At 46.1% G+C, this 26,470-nt stretch overlaps 1 protein-coding gene across 1 annotated transcript; it reads left to right on the forward strand.

Moving 5' to 3' along the window:
* The first annotated feature begins 978 nt into the window (after window positions 1-978).
* Window positions 979-24,616, forward strand: c1s.2 (complement component 1, s subcomponent .2). The gene is made up of 11 exons (XM_056286039.1): window positions 979-1,086; window positions 1,409-1,607; window positions 1,933-2,113; window positions 2,693-2,818; window positions 10,397-10,593; window positions 15,094-15,244; window positions 19,394-19,509; window positions 20,009-20,084; window positions 20,192-20,320; window positions 21,751-21,825; window positions 21,927-24,616. The coding sequence occupies exons 1-11, from the start codon at window positions 1,058-1,060 to the stop codon at window positions 22,745-22,747; spliced, it is 2,100 nt and encodes a 699-aa protein (XP_056142014.1). The 5' UTR covers window positions 979-1,057; the 3' UTR covers window positions 22,748-24,616.
* The last annotated feature ends 1,854 nt before the right edge of the window (window positions 24,617-26,470 follow it).

A 26,470-nucleotide genomic window follows, 5' to 3' on the forward strand; every position in this document is an offset into this window, starting at 1 on the left:
GGTGAACGTTTGATGACGTCATTGTTCATTGTTACAAGTTTCTTTTCGCGTTAAATAAGAGTCATTGCAAATTCAAATTCTCTCTCTCTCTCTCTCGCTCTCTCTCTCTCGCTCTCTCTCTCTCTCTCTCTCTCTCTCTCTCTCTCTCTCGCTCTCTCTCGCTCTCTCTCTCGCTCTCTCTCTCTCTCTCTCTCTCTCTCTCTCTCTCTCTCTCGCTCTCTCTCTCTCTCTCTCTCTCTCTCGCTCTCTCTCTCTCGCTCTCTCTCTCTCTCTCTCTCTCTCTCTCTCTCTCTCTCTCTCTCTCTCTCTCTCTCTCTCCTCGCTCTCTCTCTCTCTCTCTCTCTCTCTCTCTCTCTCTCTCGCTCTCTCTCTCTCTCTCTCTCTCTCTCGCTCTCTCTCTCTCTCTCGCTCTCTCTCTCTCTCTCTCTCTCTCTCTCTCTCGCTCTCTCTCTCGCTCTTCTCTCTCTCTCTCTCTCTCGCTCTCTTCTCTCTCTCTCTCTCTCTCTCTCTCTCGCTCTCTCTCTCTCGCTCCATTTCCTTCCTGTCAGTGTCGGTCCTCTCAGTCAGCGGGAGGTTTGCTTCTCTGGACCTGGTGTTTAAGTGTAAACGCAGGCCTGAAAAGCTGCGTTTTGCTCACCGGTGGTAAATGGAGGCCCAAAAACAAAGCCGGCACAATGAGACACTTCCTCTCCCCCCTCCCACCCTTTCCTTCTACACCTCCCCCCCCTTTGTTTTTTTCACTGAACCTTTATCCTTGTAGGGTTGAAAGATGTCGTCGACCTGAGAGAGAAGAGAGATTTCGATGTTGCTGTTAACCCGCCTAGACTGCCTCGTAGTCTGTCCTCCCGCCACACAACATGTCCTCATGCAAACCGGCCCACCAATCACAACAATGTTTGAGGAACACACACACACACAAACACACACACACACACACACAGATTTTGCAGAGTGCTTAAGTTGGCAAATTGATAGTGGCAGAGAGGGCGGAAGAAAGTGTAATATAAAAATAAAGAGGAAGGAGAGAGGGCGAGATGTAGGGAGTCGCTGAGGGAGGATGGATCGCATCGCCGTGTGGAGATTAAGGTGGGTTCCAGTGTTAATATGTATTAGCTCTCCAGACCAGATTCTGGTTTCACGCAACACGCAAATAGGACACTGTCTCCAATGGAGGCGATGTGAGCGTTTCTTGGGTGCGATGAACAGAATTTAAGATTTTTCCACCGCTGCGTCCTTGATTCACCGTCGGTATTCAACTAATGTGTTGTTCCTCTATCCCCATCGCCGAGTAATTATCCTTTTCTTTTGTCCCCCCTGCCCTCCTTCTTCTCTTCACTTCCCCCTTCCTTCCTTGACAATGTGTTATTCACACCCGCGTCTGTCCTTCGTCCACCCGCCTCCCCTCCAGCCTCTGTGTCCTCCTGCAGTGCTGCTGTGTTTGCTGCCAGCTGTCGGGCTGGGTGGAGTCCCCAGGGTACCCCCGCACCTACCTGCCCTTTGCCAGTCTGAACTGGAGCCGGTGTGCGCCCGAAGGCCACGTCCTCACCCTCACGCTGACCCACCTGGACCTCGAGGACAGTCAAGACTGTGGAAACGATGCTGTGGAGGTCAGTAGACCCAAGGGTCAAAGGTCAGGGCTTAGATTTGTTTTGACCCCCCCCTCCCTCCCCAAGTGGCAGTAACCTCCAAAGGAAGTTGCGGCGATATCTGATTTTTCCAAAGCTCAGGTGTGTTGGGCCGAGGGTGGTTCTGATGTAACCCGGCGGGGGGCTCGTCGCTGCGCTTTTGTGTTCTGTGTTTCACGTAGCCAAGTCAAAAGTGTTGGACTCAACGGTGTCGAAACTGATTCTGCTTGTGTGTGATGTGGGGTCATTAGTCTGTAAATGGCGACAGCACAGTTTCCTCATCTCTCCTCCCGCTCCTGGTCACTAGGTCTTGTCGAACGGAAACCTGATTTCCGTTCTATGTGGCAAGAGGACGTATGCGGAGCTCCTGTCCTCCGTAAACCCCTCGCTCCTCTCCCTCCCGGGTGGCTGTCTCTCTCTGTCCTTTCACTCCGACTACTCCAACGTCAGGAGACACTCCGGCTTCAGAGGCTTCTACACTGTGCGAGGTGAGAAGAGGGAACGTCGAACACTGGATTAAGACATTCCCCCCCCCCCCCCCTCATTTTATGGGTTTTAATGACCTCTGAACATCACATAGTCACCATATACTGTTTAGTCCAACAGTGCACCCATCGAAACAACTGTTACCACGCCTCGGCTTATGTCGGCGTGGCCATTTCACCAGTACTTTCTCTGTTTATATTATTTAGAAAGCAACGTTTTTGTTTAGCATTGCACTAGGAAGGAACCAAGTTGATTAGCGGTTAAAGCTGACCCGGAATCAGTTATCAATTGCAGCCATCGCACAGATGAAATGATTTCCGGTACCAACAAGTAGATATGCAGTTAAATGTCACCGTCGCAGTGATAAATCATTTGAACGGAAACTTTTAGATGGAAGAGGTCCTGAGCTGTGTTTCAAATCAGAGACAGAATATGAAATGAAATGTGCTGGCGGTGGAGGAGCAGCATCGACGTCAAGTCACTGCCGGCCACTGCAAAAGGCTTAAAATGCTCAACGGTACAGATGTGATCCTGCAGGCATAGTGAATGTCTGACCTTTAATAAACCTCTGCTTCCTTTAGACTTTAATGAGTGTAACGAGGATCCCGACAACGGCTGTACCCAGTTCTGTCACAACTTCATCGGAGGTTACCGCTGCTCCTGTAACTTTGGTTATCAACTGGACACAGATGGGCACACCTGCACCGGTACACTTTACATTACAAAAACAGTCGAACAAGGTGGGGTGGGGGGGGGGGGTCAAGCAAGCTAAAGGGGTAAGATAGGGTAGTCCAAAATAAGAAGAAATGACGACAATTTAAAGAAGAAGTGAGAACAAGAAGATGAGGAAGCAGAAAATTGAAGGAAAGGGAGGAGGGTTTTGGACTATGAGAAATGAACATTTAACAGGGGTGAGAGAGAGAGAGAGAGAGAGAGAGAGAGAGAGAGAGAGAGAGAGAGAGAGAGAGCGACAGCAACAGAGAGAGAGAGAGAGAGACAGAGAGACAGCGAGAGAGACAGACAGACAGTGAGAGAGAGAGAGAGGGGGAAAGAGAGAGACAGACAGACAGTGAGAGAGAGAGAGAGAGAGGGGGAAAGAGAGAGACAGACAGCGAGAGACAGAATTTTAATTTTAAACAACTCTTTATTTTACACAAAACTACATATTCATTTCACAACATAAGCAACTCCTTCACATTAAAACATCCAAAAAGGTCTTAAAAAAAGTGGTTCCTGTCACATACTCCCAAAGGGTCCAAAAAAATAAGATGCAAAAACAGAATTAAATACCCATTGCCCCTCACTGACTGAGCAAATGGCTGTAGTGAAACACCGCCGCACAATAAATTCATCGAAGTTGTTCATTGGGGTAAAGAAACTGAAATCCACTCAGACTCTCGCCTTCACCCTTGCGGCGAACAAAAGAATTAAGTCTTCCTCTGAACCTTTATTAACTCGACTTTTCCTACTTCCGTAAATCGAAAACTTAGCTTGTCCCACTACAAAATTTAAAAGTTGCCACTTTCCTGCATCCTTCCTCTTGTACCCGGTGCCAAAAATAAAAACAGCCTCATTCCATTTTTCACTGTAGTGTGAGGATATGATTTTTAAAGCTTCAAAAAGCACCTGAAGTCTTTCACATTCCACGAAACAATGAAAAATTGTCTCTGGCGACTGACAGAAAGGACACTTAACAGAAACAGTTGGATTGATCTCAGAAATTAAACTATGAACTGCCAGCACTCCCTGTAGGATCCTCCACTGCAAGTCACCTGACCTTTTGTTCAGCGGGGCTTTATATAGCACCCCCTCCACACTGGCTTACAATCATCTGCCACTTTTAGCCTTGTTCTCCATACAGTGTCCCTTCTCTCATTCAGCATTCTTTTGTTCGTGGCTACAACACAACACTTGTACAAGACCTTTCCATCTAACATGTAAAGGTCCATTTTAGTAGCCAAATCTGAGACCAGCAAAGGTCCCGTTCGTCCAGTCTGGTACATTTGGAGACCCAACTCAGGGAAAGGATCTCCATTATCAGGAGCCTCGGTCCCAACGACATAATCCTGCAGCATGTCCAGTTCCTCACTGGTGAGTCTTTTAAGCCAGGCATTCAGAAGGCCTCTAGTATGTCTGCTTGACCTCAAGCCCAGCAGTGAAGCCATCGCCTCTGTGTCAAGAAGTTTCGGACCTGCAGCATCCACAATGTGCTTCAATTTAACAGCTCCAGCTGAGCATAGCCTCCGGTTGAGACCTGGTTTGCTGTCATCCTGAACATCCAGCCTGGCCCCATGGATTAGAGGCTTTTCCAGAGTTTAGAGTGTGGATGAAACTGCTTTGTCCATTCTTCTTTTCTAGGCTGAAGAAAAACTTTGAAGGTGAGTCCATCAGGGCGGCACTCTGAAAGCAAGACCGGACCAATGCCCCCTGTGCCTTAACTCCCAGCAAGTCAGCCAGCAAGGCTTTTTTAGACTTGAGGTCTTCAACACAACCTCAGTTTCCTTTGGACCCTGCAGAATTCTGCAGCTCCACTATTTCAATCTCTAGATCCCTCATAGAGTTGGTAACGTCACGAGAGACATTGAGAGTGTACTGTTGACAAAGCTGCTTAATCTGTACCTTCCCATAATCCCACCACTGCTTCAATGACGTAAACTCCCCCTTCCTAGTTTTGAAAATATTCCAAAAAATATAAAAAGTTTCTTTAAAATATGCGTCTAGTAACAGAGCAGTGTTTAAATGCCAGTAAGCAGACTTTTGTTTTACTTTTGCAAAAAAAACCATTGCATGTCACCATTGAGTGATCTGAAAAACCTACGGGCATAATCCTGCATTCTTTAAAAATACTAAAATTATGCTTAAAAGAATAAAAACGATCTAATCGTGCCATAGCACAAGACGTTTCTCTACTATGAACCCAGGTGTACCTGCATAACTTCCTCATGCATCTCTCGCCACACATCAACCAAACTGTGAGTCACGATCAACTGCTTGATTGCACGTCTGGAGGCAACATGAGGTTCAGTATGATTTCCGTCCATATTATCATTTTCTGTGCAGTTAAAATCCCCTCTCAGAAATAAAACCTCTTCAGGTCCACACTGGTTTAAAACCACACTGAGGTCAGTTAAAAACATAACTCTGCCCTACATTTGGAGCATATACAGTTACAAACACCAAAGTAATAGACTCATGTTTGGCTCTAACTCCCATCAATCTACCGCTCACTATTTCCTCTACCACATAAGATTGTGGTAAAAAGTTTGTTAGAAAAGAGGAGCGCCACTCCGCCACTAGATTTATTCAAATGACGTAAAACAACTTCACCATCCCACTCCTTCCAGTCAGTAGCATTCATGACATCACGACGTGTTTCCTGGACAAACGTGACGTCAATGAGCCTTAGCTTTACAAGTTCAAAAAGACATGCTCTCTTTCTCGCATCTCTTGCTCCATTTAGATAAAGTGTAGAGACTTTGAAGTTGGCCATCGAGACTGACGTGAGAAGAAACACACGATAGAAGAACATTCACCAGAACGGGAAATGATTTGTCTTATACTGCTTCTGACTCTTCATGCTGTATTTCTTGCTTGATTTTCAGAACCATTTTCCTTAACCTGTACATTTCTTGATCAGTGCAGCCTCCCTTTTCTTCTTCTTCTTCTTTTCTCTCATCTGGGATTTAATAGAATACATAAACAATTCTTTAGCTGCAAAAAAAAAAAATCCTCAATTTTGACATTTCTCAAATTTTTTGTATGTTGCAAAAATTTCTTAATTTGGCATGCATCATAGTACTCTTGCTTTGTTGCCCCTGACAACTTGGAGGAACTGTGAGTCTGGCTGTCTACACCACCATCCTCCCGCTTAAACTCATCTTCAGACAACTGTACCACTTGCTGCTTTTTCTTTAATACATGTACCTGACTGTCTATACCACAGTCCCCTTCCTCTTCCTCCATACTCAACTCAACCTCAGACAGTTGTTCCTCGTACTGCCTGCTTCTCTCCCTTGTTATTGCTCCTTTTTTTGGCTTGAGAGCCACTCGTGTTAGCTGCCTGCTTTCTCTTTAGTACAGGAACCTTACAGACGTTTTCTTCCTCCATCAAATCCTCATCGCTGCTCAACACTACGCCTTCTGCAGCTCTACCTGTAAGGTTTGATGCTACTGTCTGTTCACTTTGTGCTTCTTTTTCATCATTTATGTTTTTCTTTTTAGACTTTTCGCTCTGTTTGGGTGCTTCAGTTTTGTCAGTATAGTCTGGACTCTGTCCCTTTTCTGTTGTCTCTTTGTTGTTCTGCCTGGTTTTACTCTGTTTCCTCTCGTTTCTTCGCTCTGCATTTTGTCATCAGAGGAGTGTTTCTCAGGTCATGCCCGAGCCAAATGACCCTCTCCTCCACAGCCAAAACACTTCAAGGCCCCAGTTTACAAAAACCACATAATCAAAATCATCTACCTTCACCTTAAAAGTCACATCCAGTTCTTCGTCTTTTTTTTATACAAGATCATGTCATCTGTGTGAAACTACATGTCGCACCAGCGGCGATTTGGAGCCAGACGACAGTTTCCTGATCGATGAAACTACTTTTCCATATCTCGACAGTTCTTCTGTCAACAAAAAAAAATCATCAGAAATAAACGGCGGAATGTTTGAAATGGTGACTCTTGTCGACGGTGTGGTGAGCGGCAATAGCGACACGAAACTGTCATTAATAACAACGCCCGCTTCAACCGCTTTGTTTTCTTTGTATTCAGTCAGCGGCGTTGTAGTGTGTGTGTGTGTGTGTGTGTGTGGGGGGGCTCGGGAAGCCTGGCATTAAAAGTTTGTTTTAGTTTGTCAATTTTTCATCTCATCTCATCCTCAACCGCTTCTCCGGGGTCGGGTCACGGTGGCAGCAAGCTAAGTAGGGCACTCCAGATGTCCCTCTCCCCAGCAACACCCCACAGCTCCTCCTGGGGGATCCCAAGGCGTTCCCAGGCCAGATTGGACATGTAGTCCCTCCAGCGAGTTCTGGGTCTACCCCGGGGTCTCCTCCCAGTTGGCCGTGCCCAGTAAACCTCCAAAGGAAGGCGCCCAGGAGGCATCCTAATCAGATGCCCGAACCATCTCAACTGGCTCCTTTTGATGCGAAGGAGCAGCGGCTCTACTCCGAGCTCCCTCCGGAATGTCCGAGCTCAGCCGCTTGTATCTGCGACCTCACCCTTTCGGTCACTACCCAAAGCTCATGACCATAGGTGAGGATTGGAATGAAGATTGACTGGTAAATTGAGAGCTTTCCCTTCTGGCTCAGCTCCTTCTTCGCCACAATGTTCTGGTACAACGTCCTCATTACTGCTGACGCTACACCAAGCCACCTGTCAATCTCCCACTCCATCCTACCCTCACTCGTGAACAAGATCCCGAGATACTTGAACTCCTTCACTTGAGGCAACAACTCATCCCTAACCTGGAGGGAGCAATCCACCATTTTCCAGTAGAGAACCATGGCCTCAGACTTGGAGGTGCTCACTCTAATCCCGGCCATTTCACACTCAGCTGCAAACCGCCCCAGTGTGTGCTGGAGGTCGCGTGCTGATGAAGCCAACAAAACCACATCATCTGCGAAGAGCAGAGATGCAATTCTGAGGTTCCCAAAATGGACACACTCCTCACCTTGGCTGCGCCTTGAGATCCTGTCCATAAATATCACAAACAGAATCAGAGACAAGGGGCAACCTTGGTGCAGTCCGACACCCACCGAAAACGTGTTTGACTTTGTGCCAAGAATGCGGACATAGCTCTCACTTTGGTTATACAAGGACCGAATGGCTTGTAGCAACTGCCCCGGTACCCTATACTCCCGCAGTACCCCTCACAGAGTGCCCCGGGGTACACGGTCATAAGCCTTCTCCAAGTCCACAAAACACATGTAGACTGGCTGGTCAAACTCCCATGCCCCCCTCAGCACTTCCGCAAAGGTAAAGCGTTAGCCAGGACGGAGTCCGCATTGTTCCTCCTGGATCTGAGGTTCGACAATCAGTCGGAGCCTCCTTTCGAGCACCGTAGAGTAGACTTTCCCTGGGAGGCTGAGCAATGTGATGCCCCGATAATTGGAGCACACACTCCGGTCCCCCTATTTGAATATGGGAACCACCACCCCAGTCTGCCACTCCACAGGTACTATCCCCAACCTCCACGTGACACTGAAGAGGCCTGTCAACCAAGACAGCCCAACAATGTCCAGAGCCTTCAGCATCTCAGGGCGAATCTCATCCACACCCGATGCCTTGCCACCGAGGAGCTTTTTAACTACCTCAGAGACCTCTCCCAGGGATATGGGTGGGCCTTCCCCTGAGTCTTCAGACTCTACCTCCTCCACTGAGGACATATCGGTCGGGTTCAGAAGCTCCTCAAAGTGTTCTTTCCACCGCTCGACAACATTCCCAGGACGGGTCAACAGCTCCCCTCCCTGGCTGAACACAGCCTGAGTCAAGCCCTGCTTCCCCTTCCTGAGTCACCGGATGGTTTGCCAGAACTTCCTTGAGGCCAACCAAAAGTCCTCCTCCACAGCCTTGCCGAACTCCTCCCACACCAGAGTTTTTGCTTTTGCGACTGCCGAAGCGGCAGCCCCTCTGGTCTCCCGGTACCTGTCTGCTGCTTCAGGAGACCCCTGGGCCAACCAAGTCCGAAAGGCCTCCTTCTTCAGCCTGACGGCTTCCCTCACCACTGGTGTCCACCAGCAGGTTCTGGAGTTGCCACCTCGACAGGCACCGATGACCTTTTGACCACAGCTCATCTACAATAGAGGCTTTGAACATGGCCCACTCAGACTCCATGTCCCCAGCCTCCCTCTGGATACATGAGAACTTCTTCCGGAGGTGGGAGTTGAAGACCTCACAGACAGGGGCCTCCGCCAGACATTCCCAGTTCACTCTCACTACACATTTGGGTTTGCCAGGTCTGTCCGGCAGCCTTCCTCACCATCTGATCCAACTCACCACCAGGTGGTGATCGGTTGACAGCTCTGCTCCTCTCTTCACCCGAGTGTCCAAAACATACAGCTGCAGATCTGATGATACGAGCACAAAGTCTATCATCGATCTTCGGCCTAAGGTGTTCTAGTACCAAGTACACTTATGATCTACCTTATGTTCGAACATGGTGTTTGTTATTGCCAATCCATGATTCGCACAGAAGTCCAATAACAAGGCACCGCTCGGGTTCAGATCGGGGGAGGCTGTTCCTCCCAATCACGCCCCTCCGGGTTTCTCCATCATTGCCCACCCGAGCGTTGAAGTCCACCGGCAGAACTATAGAGTCAATTTTTATTTCTAACTAATTAGTGTCATAACTTCAGCTAAAATAGGCTCAGCACATCGGTTGAGGGACTTAAACGAAAATAGTGGAGGCTCTCTGAGGCCCCTCTCACCCCTCTCTGAGGCCCATCTCACCCCTTACAAAAGGTGCAAAATGGTTTAGTCCACCCCTCACGCGCATCTCTCAATGCAGCTCATCTAGTCCTGTCACAAGTGACTGCTGATATAAGCATAAGCAGTCATTTTTTTCAATCACTGCAAGATAGTTTAGTTAGGTTAAGACAGATTAATGTACTGTGCTTGTAAATAATATACAGTATGCTAGAACTCAAAAAAAGTGATGGGTGAGAGACAAAAGAGGAAAGGGGCCCACAGAGACTGCTTATGTATAGGGCCCAGAATTTTGTGCTACACCCGTCTACAGTGTCAACAAAAATCACCACAGCGCTGTTCATTTTAGCAGCAGATTTAATGCTGTTGTAACCCACAACCTCTCCGACTGCCAAAGCACAATCCTCCACCGAACAAGGAAAACCAGGCGACACTTTAAAGCCATGTTCTCTGGTGAGTTTGGTAAACTCCATACCAGCGTTTGGCATGCCGACCAGCAAACGCTGGCCAACCGCAAACACACACACACACACACACACACACACACACACACACACACACACACACACACACACACAAAACCCCTTAAAGCTTCCCTTTATACGCACACCAAACCTGAACCCTACAATACGCACTATGTACAATATTTACAAGGAAAAATAAAGACGGAAAGAGGATACAAAACAGACAGCGAGAGAGAGACAGAGACAGTGGAAAAGATGGAGACTGATAGTGTTATGGAATTAAAATGACAATAATGCTGATGATGATGATGACAATGATAATAATGAAACCAGTAAAAATGATGGTATGCATGCTCACTATGACACAGACTTGTATCTCTGACATTTTATCACACACCATTCTGGCTGCAGTGAGTTGTACTGAGGACCTGTCGGGGTTGAAGGAAGGTGTGATATCCATTCCCTCCTTACCTGGTGCTGCTTATGCAGAGAATTCCCATTGCCTGTACATCCTGTCGGTAGAGGACCACCTGCAGTTTGAGCTTCACTTCTCCAAAGAGTTTGACGTTCAAGAGGGCCCTGACGGAGAGTGCATTGACTCACTAATGGTAAGTGACACTGAAATACCCTGTGGAGCTTTGTCTTTTCCACATAATAATAATAATAAAAACAATAAACTTTTTTTATACAGAGCCTTTCAAAACAAAGTTAGAAGGTGCTCTACAATACAAGATAAAAATAGTATACACAGTCAAGATAAAAAAACAAAACAAACATAAGACCAGATCTGCTTTACAGAGCAAGGTAAAACAGTCCGGATAAAAATCACAAGAACATGATTAAAACACAGACCACTGAACCGGATAAAACAAAGGTTATGATTAAAACAAGGGAAATAAAAGAGAAATCTAAAATTGGCCAACAACAGATTTACTCTAAAAAGCATTCCAGTAAAAGTAGGTTCTGAGAAGTGATTTAAAAGAAGGTGCTGAGTATGCTAACCTATTTTCCTTAGGTAGGGAAGTCCACAGCTGCGGGGCTCTAATGGAAAACGCCCGGTCCCCTTTTGTAAAGACTGGCTGGCTGAGGGAACAGTTAATAAGGTCCTACCTTAGGAGCACAGGCTACGCTCATAGGGTGTGAGTAAATCTGTGAAATAAGTGGGAGAAAAGCCATGTAGGGCTTTAAAAGTAACCAGTAAAAGTTTAAAATCATCCTATGAAGCATTGCAAAAATAGGAGTGATATGGTCTCGTCTCTTGGAATTTGTTAACAGTCTGGCTATTGAATTTTGGACGAGTTGGAGGCGGGAGATGGACTTCTGACTGAGCTCTGAATACAGGGAATTACAATAATCCAGACATGACGAAATGAATGCATGGATGATTTTTTCAAGGTCCATTTGAGATAGAAAATTTTAATTTTTGCAATGTTCCTGATTTGGAGAAAGCATGACTGTACTACCTTGGTGATTTGTGTGTCAAAACAGAGCTCAGAGTCAAAGAATACAGCCAAATTACAGGTGGAGGGAGGGCTTGACATTGGTGAACAGGTTCCCAAGATTATTTTTCAGGTTGCCGGTCAGGTTAGGGTGACTCAAATAAAGGGCCTCAGATTTGGACTCATTGAGCCAGAGGAAGTTTGTTGTCATCCAGCATTTAATATCAGAGAGAGAAGCCATAACATGGGAAAGTTCGTCTGTGTCACTACCAGCAAGCGGCACATAAAGTTGGGTGTTCTGCAAACAGTGAAAATTATGGGGCTTGGCAGTTTGAATCCTCGTGTTACCTCCGGCTTGGTTGGGTGTCCCTACAGATGCAATTGGCTGTGTCTGCGGGTGGGAAGCCGGATATGAGTATGTGTCTTGGTTGCTGCACTAGCGCCTTCTCTGGTTGGTCGGGGCGCCTGTTCAGGGGGGAGGGGGAACTGGGGGGAATAGCGTGATCTTCCCACGCACTATGTCCCCCTGGCGAAACTCTTCACTGTCAGGTGAAAAGAAGTGGCTGGCAACTCCACATGTATCGGAAGAGGCATGTGGTAGTCTGCAGCCTTCCCTGAACCGGCAGAGGGGGTGGAGCAGCGACCAGGATGGCTTGGAAGAGTGGGGTAATTGGCCGGATACAATTGGGGAGAAAAGGGGGGAAAAATCTAAAAAAAAAAGAAAAAAACAGTGAAAATTAATATTATGATTGCAGATGTTCTGACCCGGGCAGCACGGTGGCGCAGTGGTTAGCGTGGTCGCCTCACAGCAAGAAGGTCCTGGGTTCGAGCCCCAGGGTAGTCCAGCCTTTGGGGTCATCCCGGGTCATCCTCTGTGTGGAGTTTGCATGTTCTCCCTGTGTCTGCGTGGTGCTGTGGTTTCCTCCCACAGTCCAAAGACATGTAAGTCAGGTGAATTGGCCATACTAAATTGCTCCTAGGTATGAATGTGTGTGTGTGTGTGTGTGTGTGTGTGTGTGTGTGTGTGTGTGTGTGTGTGTGTGTGTGTGTGTGTGTGTGTGTGTGTGTGTGTGTGTGTGTGTGATGGTCTGGCAGCCTGTCCAGGGTGTCTCCCCGCCTGCCGCCCAATGACTGCTGGGATAGGCTCCAGCATCCCCACAACCCTGAGAGCAGGATAAGCGGTTCAGATAATGGATGGATAGATGGATGATCTGACCCATAGTAAGCATGTGAATGGAAAATAATATTTGACCAAGAATTGACCCCTGGGGTACACCACATGCAAAGGGGGCTGGGGATGAGAAGAATTCTCCCATTACAACAGAGAAAGATCTGTCAGATAGGTAAGATCGGAACCAGGCAAGAGCAGTGTCCTTAATGCCCACATAGTTTTCCAGGCAATTGAAAAGGATGTCATCATCGACCATATGAAAACTATCATATCAAGTGTAGAAGGATTAAAATTGAACAAGCACCAGAGTCAGCGGTGAACAGTAAGTCATTGGTAACTTTAATAAGAGCTGTTTCTCAACTGTGGTGGGCATGGAATCCTGATTGATATTGCTCAAAGATGCTACAATTATTCATGTGTAAAATTAGTTGAGAAGTAACAGACTTTTTCTATGATTTCAGATAAAAAAAGTAAATTTGAATTTGGTCTACATTTGATTAAAACAAGAGGGTCGGGAGTGGGCTTCTTCAGGACAGGTTAAACTATTGCATGTTTAAAGCTAGACAGGAACATTGTGATTGCAAGAGACTCTAATTGATCACGGAGTTTGATTGATTGTTTATTCATGATGTCATTTATGCCCACATGGAAAATTAGAATATGAGTTAAGAGGTGGCGAACTGTGAGCACTGGAGACAGTTCGATCATGTCTGCAACTTTGCCACCAGACAGACAGTAGGTGACAGCCGCCTGGGAGTTCAATGGATCTTACAATATAGTCACCAATAATAAAGATTTTGGGTTGCCTGTACTTATAACCCCCTTTGTAGACAGAAAGTTTGGAAGAAAGAGATAGCTGAATGCCATTAGCCACATTAGTTGGGACAGCTTCAGGGACGACAGAGTTGATAAAAAGAGTTTCACCTGGCAAGACGCTGCTATAGATGACATCACCACTAGCCACGGCAGTGTCTGTTGCTCTGTTGAGCAGGTGGGTTGGAGGCTGAGGGCTAGCAGGAGTTTACTTCAGGTTGGAGACAGCAGGAGGAGAGAGGCATTGGCGATGTTTCCCAAGGGAAGCCGGGGTCATCGGGGAGTTTCGGCGCTTTTTCCTCTTGTTGGAGTGGACTGGGGCTGGCTGCTCCAGAGCTGTTTGTGTATGTGTAGCCATTCGCTCAGGTAGCTGTTCAAGTGGAGCAAAGAAGTTTGAAAGCAGGACAGGGTCGTCATCCCTGTCTGAAGAGAACAGAGGAAGTGAAATCCTTCTTCCCAGACCCTTACACACGACGGACTTCCTGGGGAGGAGCTGGGCAGCATATGGACCAGGAGTGTCACTTTTTGCCAGACTCTCAGAGCTGTGGGGAGTGTCCAGCTATAGCAGATCTACCTGGGAGAGAAGCAAAGACTGCCGCTGGAGGATGTCATCCAGAAGGCTCTCGATGGAGAGGAGTTCGGCTCTCAGACTGGACAGCCCAGACTCCAATTAGGTAAAAGTGAAAATCAGGAGTTTGGATCCTCCAATCTTTAAAATAATTGCAGCACTTAAACTTAAAAGAAACTAACAGCTGGATAAAAATAAACTTTAAAATCTCGTAAAGAACGAGTCAAATCCAAAAATATCAACAACAGAGATCCCGCTGACACAGGTGTACACTGACCAGCAGACTGAGGCAAACCATAAAATCAATTAAAATAATCAAATGGTCCCAAGGATTTGTTAAACGTTGTTAAAAGTTAAAAGCAAGCAGAGCAACAAACAAACAAACAAACAAACAAACAAACAAACAAACAAACAAACAAAGGAACAAACTGTCAGCTGAGAACTGGAACTGGAAGATTCACTGTGGCCCAGTGGTTAGCACTGTTGCCTCACAGCAAGAAGGTACTAGGTTCGAGCCCCAGGCCATCCCAGGTCCTTCCTGTGTGGAGTTTGCATGTTCTCCCCGTGTCTGTGTGGGTTTCCTGTGGGTGCTCCGGTTTCCTCCCACCATCAAAAAGACATGCATGTTAGGGTTAATACTCCTGCCTGTGCCCCTGACCAAAGCAACAGGAAAAATAACTGGAGTTGGTCCCCAGACACTGCAGCTGCCCACTGCTCCTATACAATAGGATGGGTTAAATGCAGAAAACAAATTTCATTGTTTACAATAACAAAATAAAGTTGCTTTCTTCATGTCTAGCTTTACAACTCAACAAGAAAAACAACAACAACAAAGTAATTCATCACCAAAACAATTGGTACATCCTTTATATCTCTGCTTTCACATAGACAACGTAAACAGGAAACATATCCATTGTCCTTCATTGAGACATGCATACATTTACATACCAAACAATAGAGGCCAGAATGCAACCAGTCCAATGCCACTGGTTAAGGCATGACTTTAACAACTTCCCAGTGACCTCAACAGGTGACGGGCAAGCTGGAAATTGCAAGAGGGACCCTTCAGTTGCTAGTCACCCAGCTAGCTAGTACCAACGTATTCTCTTGTTTGCAGGTTGAAACTGACTACAAGACTCTGGGGCCATTCTGCACTCACACGCCCCCCTCCTCGCTCATACTCACCCAGTCACATCAGGTCCACATTCGCTTCACCTCAGATGGCTTTGGCACCAACTATGGTTTCAACGTTGAATTCAAGACCAGAGGTACCACAGCAGTGTCATCTTTTTTCTCACTGAGACATGTCAAGAGACTATGGTTTTACAAATAGAGCTGCTGGGCATTTATTCTATGGCTACTATTCAAATGAATAAAGGGATATGTTAAAGGGACAGTTCATATCTATTGACACAAGATGGTATGGGTTATTCATTAACAGGGATATTGATGCATGGACATCACCTTGGTCCATGAATCCTGTCTCCTGTAGTCAGTGATGTGGCTGCTAGTCCCAGCGAGAGGGCACAAAAATCTACTTCTTTTGGCAGCTCCTGTTAGGGGTCACCACAACAGATCATCGATTTCCATCTCCTTCTGTCCTCTGCATCGTCCTCTGTCACACCAACAACCTGCATATCCTCCCTCACAAACTCTATAAACTTCCTCTTTGGCATTCCTGTTTTCCTCTTGCCTGGCAGCTCTATCTTCAGCATCCTTCTCCCAATAAGTGTCTCCAAACCATACAACATAGCTGGTCTCACAACCATCTTGTAAAGTTTCCCTTTAACTCTTCCTGGTACCCTTTTGTTGCAAATCACTCCTGACACTCTTCTCCACCCACTCCACCCTGCCTGCACTCTCTTCCGCACTCACCATTACTTTGAACAGTAGACCCCAAGTATTTAAACTCATCCACTCTTTAAACTTCACCTCCTCTACTCCTTGCATCCTCACCATTCCACTGTTCTCCCTCTCATTCACGCATAGTATTCCATCTTGCTCCTACTGACTTTCATTCCTCCTCTCTCCAGTGCATACCTCCACCTGTCCAGGTTCTCCTCAATCTGCTCCCAACCCTCACTACAGATCACAACGTCATCCACGAACATCACAGTCCTCGGAGACTCCTGCCTGATCTCGTCCGTCAACCTGTCCATCACCATTGTAAACAAGAAAGGGCTCAGAGCCGATCTTTGATGTAATCCCACCTCCACCTTGAACCCATCTGTCATTCCTACTGCATACCTCACCACTGTTACACTGCCCTCATACATATCCTGCACCACTCTTAAAAAAACTTCTCTGCCACTCCCGACCTCATCATACAATACCACACCTCCTGTCTCAGCACCGTCATATGCTTTCTCTAAATCCACAAAGACACAATGTGACTCCTTCTGACCTTCTCTATACTTCTCCATCCACATTCTCCAAGTAAACATTGCATCTGCAGTGCTCTTTCGTGGCATGAAACCATACTGCTGCTTGCCAATCATCCCCTCTCAACCTAGCTTCCACTACTCTTTCCCATGTCTTCATGCTGTGGCTGATCAACTTTATTCCTCTGTAGTTACTACAGCTCTGCACATCGCCCTTATTTTTGAAAATCGGAACCAGGGGGCGCCCCGGTGGCTAACTTGGTAGAGCGCGTACCACATAAGGCTAAGTCCTTACCGCAGCAGCCTGGGTCGAATGCGGCCTGGGCCCTTTACTGCATGTCATTCCCTCTCTCTCTCCCCTGCATTTCCTGTCTCTCTCTCTCTCTCTCTCAAAACTATCGCTCTCAAATAAACATGGAAAATGCCAAAAAAAAAAGAAAATCGGAACCAGTAGACTTCTTCTCCACTCCTCAGGCATCTCTCACATTCCAAGATTGTGTTAAACAATCTAGTTAAAAACCCCAAACCCCACTGCCATCTTTTTTTAAACATCTCCATATCTCCGGAGGTATATTATCTGGACCAACCACCTTTCCACTCTTCTACCTCTTCATCCCTGCCTTTACTTCCTCCTTGCTAATCCACCACACTTTCTGATTCACTATCCCCACATCATCCAGCCACATCTCTCTCTCTCATTTTCTTCATCCATCAGCCCCTCAAAGTACTCCTGCCACCTTCTCATCACACTCTTCCTGCTTGTCAGCACATTTCCATCTCTATCCTTCATCACCCTAACCTGCTGCACATCCTTCCCAGCTCACTCCCTCTGCCTAGCCAATCAGTACAAGTCCTTTTCTCGTTCCTTAGTGTCTAACCTCTCATACAATCCACGATACGCCTTTTCCTTTTCCTTTGCCACCTCTCTCTTCACCGTATGCCACATCTCCTCGTACTCCTGTCTACTTTCTTCATCTCTCTGACTAGCCCACATCTTCTTCACCAACCTCTTCCTCCATATACTTTCCTGTACTACCTCATTTGACCACCAAGTCGACTTGTCTTCCTTCCTCCGTCAAGATGACACACAAAGTACCGTCCCAGCTGTCTCCCTCACCATTTCTGTAGTGGTTGCCCAGCCATCCGGCAACTCTTCACTACCACTCAGTGTGTCCATCTTAACTTCTCCCTGAACTCCACACAACAGTCTTCCTTCTTCAACTTCCACCATTTGATCCTTGGCTCTGCCTTCACCCTCTTCCTCTTGATATCCAAAGTCATCCTAAAGACCACATCTGATGCTGCCTAGCTACTTCCTTATGTCACCACCTTGCAGTCTCCAATCTCAGATTGCAACTCCTGCATAAGATATAGTCCACCTGTGTGCACCTTCCGCCACTCTTACATGTCACCCTGTGTTCCTCCCTCTTCTTGAAATACACGTTAACTACAGCCACCCCCATTCTTTTTGCAAAATCCACCACCATCTGTCTTTCCACTTTCCTATCCTTGACACCATAGCCACCCATCCCCTCCTCATCACATCCGTTCTCTTCAACAACATGCCCATTGAAGCGCTCCAATCACCACTCTCTCCTCTTTGGATACACCCCCCACAACTTCATCCAACTCAATCTAGAATTCTTCTCTCTCTTACATCTCACACCCAACTTGCAGGACATATGCGCTGACAACATTCATTCTTTCATTCAACATTCATTCATTCATTCTTCAATTTCCAGCTTCATAATCACTCTGTCCAACACTCTCTTCTCCTCCAACACACTCCTGACATACTCTTCCTTCATGATTACCCCTACCCCATTTCTCATCCCAACCACACCATGCTAGAAGAGTATGAACCCACCTCCGATGCTCCTGGCCTTACTCCCCTTCCACCTGGTCTCTTGCACACACAGTATATCGACCTTCCTTCTCTCCATCATATCAGCCAGTTCTCTCCCTTTACCAGTCATAGTGCCGACATTCAAAGTTCCGACTCTCACCTCCACACGCTTACGCTTCAATCTCTCCCACTTCCTCTGGACATGCTTTACCTCTCTCCTTCTCCTTTGCCCAACAATAGCATAATTTCCAGTGGCACCCTGCTGGCCAACAGTATTGGTGGCAGTTATTCGCAACCCTGGGCCTCGACCGATCTGGTCTGGAAATCTGATTTATGTCCTGCATAACAGCGGGCACAAAAACAAACAGCAGCATAGCATCTGGGTAGCGTAGCAGTCTAGTCTGTTGCTTACCAACACGGGGCTTGTCAGCCTCCGGCCTGGTCCTTGTCCTGCACTAGCGCCTCCTCTGGTCGGTCAGGGCGCCTGTTCAGGGGGGAGGGGGAACTGGGGGGAATAGCGTGATCCTCCCACGCGCTACGTCCTCCTGCCGAAACTCCTCACTGTCAGGTGAAAAGAAGTGGCTGGCGACTCCATATGTATCGGAGGAGGCATGTGGTAGTCTGCAGCCCTCCACGGATCGGCAGAGGGGGTGGAGCAGTGATCATAGAACTACTTTTTGTTGCTGAAGAATGCCTGTGTATTACTATGCATTAGGCGCAGTGATATACATTGTGAGGGCGTCCGGGTGGGTGAATGGACTTCAGTTTAGTAATGCACCGGTGTTCTTCAACAAGAAGAAGTACTTCCACGACATTGAATGGTCTGAGAAGAGAACTGAGGATTAGAAGTATGCGAAAGATGTTGTATTGTTTTTGTGAACGGCTAATTTTTTTGTTGTTGCATGTTTTATTATGGCTTTAAGTGTTTTTATTTGCTGTCCCCTTTCACTATTGTTCATTTTTGTTTCTGTCCGCTGAGACTAGCAGCCAGCAACTGTGAATATGGGGACTCAGTGACTAAAGTAATGTCTCTGCGTTGATATCACTACTGAGTCATTCACACCACCTCATGTCAATAAATCCGAACTATCCCTTTAAAAACCACAAATGTGAGTAAATCGTTCGTGGAGAACTGTGCAAAAGAGAAATACTGACTGGATGCTTGAACATTTTAAAATGTTTAATTGCAGCCAAGACTTGTCCAGGTTTGATTATCCCAAGGTCCTCTGTGGAGCCCCAGAAACTTGAGTTTTCCAGTGGTGACACGGTGAAAGTCACTTGTGACCTCGGATACTTTCTCGACGAGGTGGGTAAAAAAAAACATTTTTAAAAATTCAGCCCCCGGGTAGTGTAGCAGTCTATTCTGTAACCTACCAACACGGGGATCATCGGTTCGAATCCCCGTGTTGCCTCTGGCTTGGTCGGGCGTCCCTACAGACACACTTGGTCGTGTCTGCAGGTGGGAAGCCGGATGTGGGTATGTGTCCTGGTCGCTGCAGTAGCGCCTCCTCTGGTCGGTCAGGGCGCCTGTTCTGGGGGGAGGGGGAACTGGGGGTTTAGTGTAGTACCCCCTGGTAAAACTCCTCACTGCCAGGTGAAAAGAAGTGGCTGGAGACTCCATATATGGGAGGAGGCCTGTGGTAGGTCTGCAGCCCTCCCCGGATCGGCAGAGGGGGGGGGGGGAGCAGAGACCGGGACGGCTCGGAAGGGGGGGGGATGGCCAAGTACAATTGGGGAGAAAAGGGGGCAAAAAAAAACGGGGAGTAATTCACATTAGGCTAAATCCAGCTCCCTTTTCCTTGAAGCTTGATGAGATCGAGAGCACGTACACGTCAACATGTCAGAAGTCAGGCACATGGAGTCCCGTGTACAACTGTGAACGTGAGTTTGACGACCACAAACTTCAATTATTTTCGTTTTTCAATATTTTTTTTCTAATGAGTGATTTCCCAATAACCTTATCCTGTCCCCCCCCCCCCTCTCCTTAGCTGTGGATTGTGGGATGCCAAAAATAGCACACGATGACGTCCTTCGGTTGGAAGATGATACAAACACTCTGTTTAATGACGAGATTTGGTTTCACTGCATTTCAGAGTACTACGCTCTTGAGAGAAATGGTGAGTGGAGGAAACTTTTGCCCCTTCTCCACTGCATGGTTCTGGCTCAGCTCGACTCGCCTCTACTCGCTTTACTTTTTGGGATTTCGTTTTCCACTCCAGAGAGTACCCCCTCACGGCAAAGCCCCCGCTGGTCATTTGTGGGCGTGTTGACTAGTTTTTCCTCCCATTCAGCTTCTTAACTAATTTAACTAATAAGTTTCCAACTAATTTAACGTAACTAATTTAATAAGAAGATTTGAGGGGTTTATTTGGGGGGGGGGGGTGGGAATAGCTAGTGGCGGTAATGCACCATTTTGTTGTTTGCCAACCACCAATAAACACAAAGAAGAAGAAAAAGAAGAGGAAGAAGAAGAAGTTTTTCCTCCCTTGTTTACTAGCACCCAACACGAGTGTTTTATTTAAAAAAAAAAATCAACAAGTCTAAATGTGTGCTTCACATGAACAATGTTAGTGTAACTAAGAGATTCACTAGCAACAAATCATTTTTTACATAGATAATCAACTATAATACAAGTTTCTCATAATACAAGACTCGCTTTGGCATTTCCTGGTTATAAACAGAGCTCTTCAATTTCTCTGACCAATCAGTGGTCAGCTTTTATTTATTATTTAAATAAATAAAAATAAATTCTATTTATATTTTATTCGTTTATTTTTATCTATATTTAAATATTTTATTTATTTATTTTATAAGACTGTATTTATATTTAAATAAATATACATATATTTATATTTATCCATCCAACCGTTATCCGAACCGCCTATCCTGCTCTCAGGGTCGCGGCAATGCTGGAGAGCCTATCCCAGCAGTCATTGGGCGGCAGGCGGGGAGACACCCTGGACAGGCCGCCACGCCATCACACAAGGCCGTCTCACATACATACAGACACACACATACACACATTCATACCTAGGTACAATTTAGTACGGCTGAGTCACCTGACCTACATGTCTTTGAACTGTGGGAGGAAACCGGAGCCCCCGGAGGAAATCCACACAGACGAACAGGGACGACCCCCAAGGTTGGACTACCCCGGAGCTCGAACCCAGGACCTTCTTGCTGTGAGGCGAGCGCGCTAACCACTGTGGCACTGTGCTGCTATTTCTATTTCTATTTTATTTATTCATTTATAGTGGTATTTTCATGTCACCTTTTAGTATTGGCTCAGCTCACTTGGAACCTCGATGGAGGTGGTACCAAAAAAAAGTACCTGGTACCAGGTACTATCCCGAACTTTTGCCCAATGGAAAACCAAAAAAAGCGAGTAGAGTTGCAGTGAGCTGGTACCATGTAGTGGAAAAGGGGCATTAGTCACAAACATTTCCTGAATATCTCCTCCCTTAAAGTGGATATAATTCACAAATCCCCTGCCACATGTTTTTCAAAAATGTTGTGCGACTGTCACCAATATATTTTGCCTTCTCAGAATCATATGTTTGTAATGCCAGTGGTTCTTGGGTATCTGCTAGCGGCAAAACAGAGTTCCCAAGATGCGTTGAAGGTAGGACTTTCCAGATCTTTTTCATTTTTTTATAATATATCATTCACCCGTTAGTTGTGTATGTGTTCAAGGCTCTAATCATGGCTGTCTTTGTATTTCAGTGTGTGGAGTGACCAGCAATGATATTTTAACAACAGGCAGGATTTTGGGAGGCAGGGCAGCAAAACTGGGGGAAATACCTTGGCAGCTTTTCGTTAGAGAACCAAGGAGAGGAGGGGCATCACTGATTAATGATCAATGGGCTGTTACAGCGGCCCATGTTGTGGACGATGTTGAGGAAACCACTGTAGCGCTCTATGGTGGACTTGCTGATGCACTCACCGTGGTAGATAAGCCATCTGATGTTCAAGTCATGGACGTTCACAAGATCATAGTTCATCCAAAGTACGAGAAGTTCACAGGTAGTGTTCAAACTAATTATGACAACGACATCGCTCTAATCCGAATGGCCTCTAGAGTGAAGCTAGGGCCCAACCTCATCCCCATTTGCCTGCCAGAGGCAAATGAAGGCTTGCAGGAAAATCAAGTAGGCACTGTTTCAGGATGGGGGACTACAGAGAGAGCAGAAGCCAGTCGTTGGTTACGACACGCTGATATAAGTGTATACTCTCGCCGTCAATGTCAGGACACACCAATTCATAAGGGCAAGCACTTGGCTTTTACTGAGAATATGTTCTGTGCTGGAATGCAAGGGAGGGACAGCTGCTCTAAAGACAGTGGAGGTCCCTTTGTTTTACCTAGTCTGGGAAATGGGAACAAGAATGGTATGGGGCCTTATCGTTTAAGAGGTATTGTGTCTTGGGGACCTCCTTGTGAAGAAAAACAGTTTAAGGGTTATTATACCAAAGTGGAAAATTATCTAGACTGGATTCAAGAGACGATGGAGAGAGTGGAGAAGGCTGAGCAGACAAGCCACTTGTAAAAAAAATAGCAGCCAAAATACTCCTTTCTTTATTGTCTTCTTCTACCTACTCGTCATAAATCATAAAGAAATTGATTGAATAACATTTCTAACAATCAAATAACACAATCACACAAGTTTTGATCACATTCTAAGAAAGCAAATAATTTGTAAAGAATTGCAGAAATTTTGCTAAAGAATTTCCTACATCGCTCCTGTTTTCTCACTTTTTACAGTACATTCATACGATGGAGTTGTAGCTGGTAAAAGCAAAGTGAAAGTAAAATTCTGGCTGTGGATGGATGATCTTTACATTTTATCTTAATTACTTTTTTTTCTCCTTCCAGATTTTGAAACATGTACTATCCGACAAAGTCAAGCCGCTGTTAAGAATGATTTCTCATAGTACAAGCTCATAAAATGTAGTGAGTTTACTTTTTCCCTGCTAGTGAAAAACAAACAAACATGTTAATATGCAGTCCGTGTGTGTGTGTGTGTGTGTGTGTGTGTGTGTGTGTGTGTGTGTGTGTGTGTGTGTGTGTGTGTGTGTGTGTGTGTGTGTGTGTGTTCACTCATCACTTGAAATGTTGGAAAGGCAACGTCATTCACCTGGAACCAGATGATTTGATCAACGCTGACTGAACTAGACAAGTGTATTATCAAGATACAATCGTATCTTCAGCGACAGATTAAGAGAAATAATTCAAGGGGTTTATTCAGAGAATAAAGCTGACCTGGTTGTACATTTTCTATCCCATTGTGTCTAGAGCAGGGGTGCCCAACCTTAATTGAACCAAGATCTACTTTTACAATTGTCAGCCAGCCAAGATCTACCAGCCCAAATATGGAACTGTGGAGTTAGAAAACAACGAGACAGGAGATGTGAGAGTAGACGTAGTCAAGGTAGTTTACTAGCTCCAACTTTGCATGTCATACATTCGACAATGACACTGAACTGTGTACCGGAAGCGGAAGTGCATTATCTGACCCCTCGCCTCTTCCCTTAAAGGTACACCGTCCTCTTAGGTGAATGTCTCTAGTTATATAGATGTGGGTCACCACAGAACCGTATTACTGTAATAACCATTAAATACACACGAGAAACAGAAAATAATACAGCCACTATACAGTATAGTTCTCTGTTAGAAAAGTAGAAATAAATGTCATTCTCTACCTTAGTGGGACCACCGGCACTGGGAGGAGGTGGAGGCTAGAGAGGGTGATGAATAGCTGCTCCTTGACTGATATATTTCGTGGGGCACCAAATCCTTCCCTGTCTTTGTCGCCATTTTCTTTTCCATTCCAGTCATTAAGTTCATGCTTAGCCTGTCCAAGGAAACTGAACAGTGCATTAAATTGTAAGGAATCAAGTCCAGTAAACTATTTAAATTTCTTGTCATCCGCAATTATGCGATTGCAATTATGCGATCACACGACTTCAAATGAACTCTGCTGGAACTAGAGGATCTTGCATTTGTTCCTTCTGTTATGAACTGATTTCTGTAAACCATAGTTTTAAAGGAGCTGGGCCTGAGAGTAGGAACATTGTACGCCGGCCTGATAGAGACGGCCTTGGAGTAGAAGCACTATGTGCACCAACCTCATTAGGACGGCCTTGAAGCAGGAATGCTATGCACATAAATCTGATTAAGACACGGGCTACACCTGCAAGACAATGTGAGGGAAACGGGACCGAGAGTGACGAAAGGAAACCAAGAGGAAGAAGATCACGCCTGTCTCCGAAAAACACCACGCCTTGTTGTTTTAGTATTTAAGATTATGTTCTTCCACTATTTGGCAGACGACTCCCGGTTGCACCGAGGGTACGTCTCCAGCGCTGCAGCATTACCTGTCAACCATTTGTTGTGTGCCAAATAAAATGACACGAACCAGCAAGAAGTCGTCTGACTTCTTATTTGCCTATGTCGACCTGAATCAAAGAACCGGGCGAGTCTTTTGCAAAGGATAAGACTCAACAGTTTCAACTTTGGCTCCAAGAGTATACTTGCATTAGATGGTCTGTGTAGACTTATCCTGAAAGGGACAGCAGGCATCGTCCTCACCATTGTCGGCCCCGACTAACACGGAATTAGATTCTTCAATTTGCAATCCTTCTGTTGAAACACGGCCAGTAGTATTTACTTCAGGCTCAAGTCGTCCCTTTTTTCTTTTTCTTTTGTTTGTTTGTTTGTTTGTTTGTTTTTGTTTTTACTTTAGAAGGGCCCACAACACAGCTTTCTCAGGCTTGCTTCGTTCTTAATCGTTTTGTTGCACGAAGAGCACGACCCTCCATTTCTTTCTCGGTAAGAGTAGCAAGAATAGGGTCAGGGTGGTCCTCCGTAGGACCCTTCCCCCCCGAAGAAATGTAAACTGCATCTGTAAGTGTCCTTCTTAATGTCCCAAAGACGACAGAAGTCGTTCCTTCCACAAGCACGAAGCCACCTCTTTGCTTTTTCTGTCTTCTCCTGTTCGCGTATCTTTTCCCACTCTGTGAGGCCATCTTTCACGGTCCCTAGCTTTGGGAATCTCAGAATTCTGTCCCTTCAGGCAGCCCCCCTTCTTTATATTGTAGCGAATTCGGGGGACAACGCAACCACAGGAACTGCCGCGGCCGGGAAGCGAACCCGTATCGCCCGCACCGCAGGAGACATCGCTAACCGCTCGACTAAAGGGTCAGACACGCTGGCCGTCTTCTTATCCATGCACGTTAGAAGACACGGCCGCTGGCCACCGGGTCTGACCCTTTAGTCGAGCGGTTAGCGATGTCTCCTGCGGTGCGGGCGATACGGGTTCGCCTCCCGGCCGCGGCAGTTCCCGTGGTTGCGTTGTCCCCCGAATTCGCTGCAATATCGTGAATCCGATCCACAAGTTCCCCAGCAGCAATGCTTTGTGGCACCTTTTCTAGATTGTTTGGCTTCCTCTAGTATAACAAGGTTACCAGCCATCGCAAACACAAATCTTCTGCAAGACCACTTCCGCACACTACGAAACTAAGCGCAGTTTGTCCGTAAATTAATCCCATGATTCAACGCGCGCTCAAGAGATCAGCGTGACGTCACAACAACGAACAACCTTCTTCCGGGTGGCTAGCTTCGCGGAGTGCAACGTTTACATAACACAGAAGGCAGAGTCGAAACGCGTCTGCAGCAAGGGGTCTGTAAGGTTTGTCCCATGTGTGTATGAAATAAAGAGCATAATAGAGTAATTTTGAGTGCAGATTAAATTAAACTATTGTTTTTGTGTTCATTTTATCTTCAACTTAACATCAATACAAAAGTGTGTTGGATTATGCTCTCTAGCCTAGCTAACGTTATTTGTGTTGGAGCCTAGTCCAACAGTGGGACATTCAGCTCAAACCGGTCTCGAGGCATAATATGCCTATGTCCCGTCTCGAGACATATCTCGCGAGACATTTGTCCACCTCCGGACGTTTTGCTCCTAATGGACATTTGGGACATATTGGATGAGTGTAGTGTAGCCGGTTATTTTCTTGCCCGGTAGGGGATTCGATACGGGGTGTACTGCACCACAAGGCGACATCACTAACCGCTCGGCTAAAGGGTCAGACCCGTTAGCTAGGGGGCTAACGTGTCTTATTAGTAGTTTACAGTCAAATATAGCCCAATATCACAACTTTTATTTGTATAGCCCAATATATCAATCATTTAGGCCTATAATGGCATGTCTAAAGAACTATTTTGATTCGGGCGAGCCAAAAGCAAAAAACCGATATCGAGAGAAGAT

Source organism: Lampris incognitus, chromosome 9 (assembly GCF_029633865.1).
Source record: "Lampris incognitus isolate fLamInc1 chromosome 9, fLamInc1.hap2, whole genome shotgun sequence".
NCBI classification, from domain to species: Eukaryota; Metazoa; Chordata; class Actinopteri; order Lampriformes; family Lampridae; genus Lampris; species Lampris incognitus.

Coding starts and splice junctions, on each gene's coding strand:
- c1s.2 (XM_056286039.1), top strand. CDS start 1,058: ATGGATCGCATCGCCGTGTGGAGATTAAG. Junction 10,594..15,093: donor AGTGCATTGACTCACTAATG/GTAAGTGACACT, acceptor TCTTGTTTGCAG/GTTGAAACTGACTACAAGAC. Junction 20,321..21,750: donor CTACGCTCTTGAGAGAAATG/GTGAGTGGAGGA, acceptor TTGCCTTCTCAG/AATCATATGTTTGTAATGCC.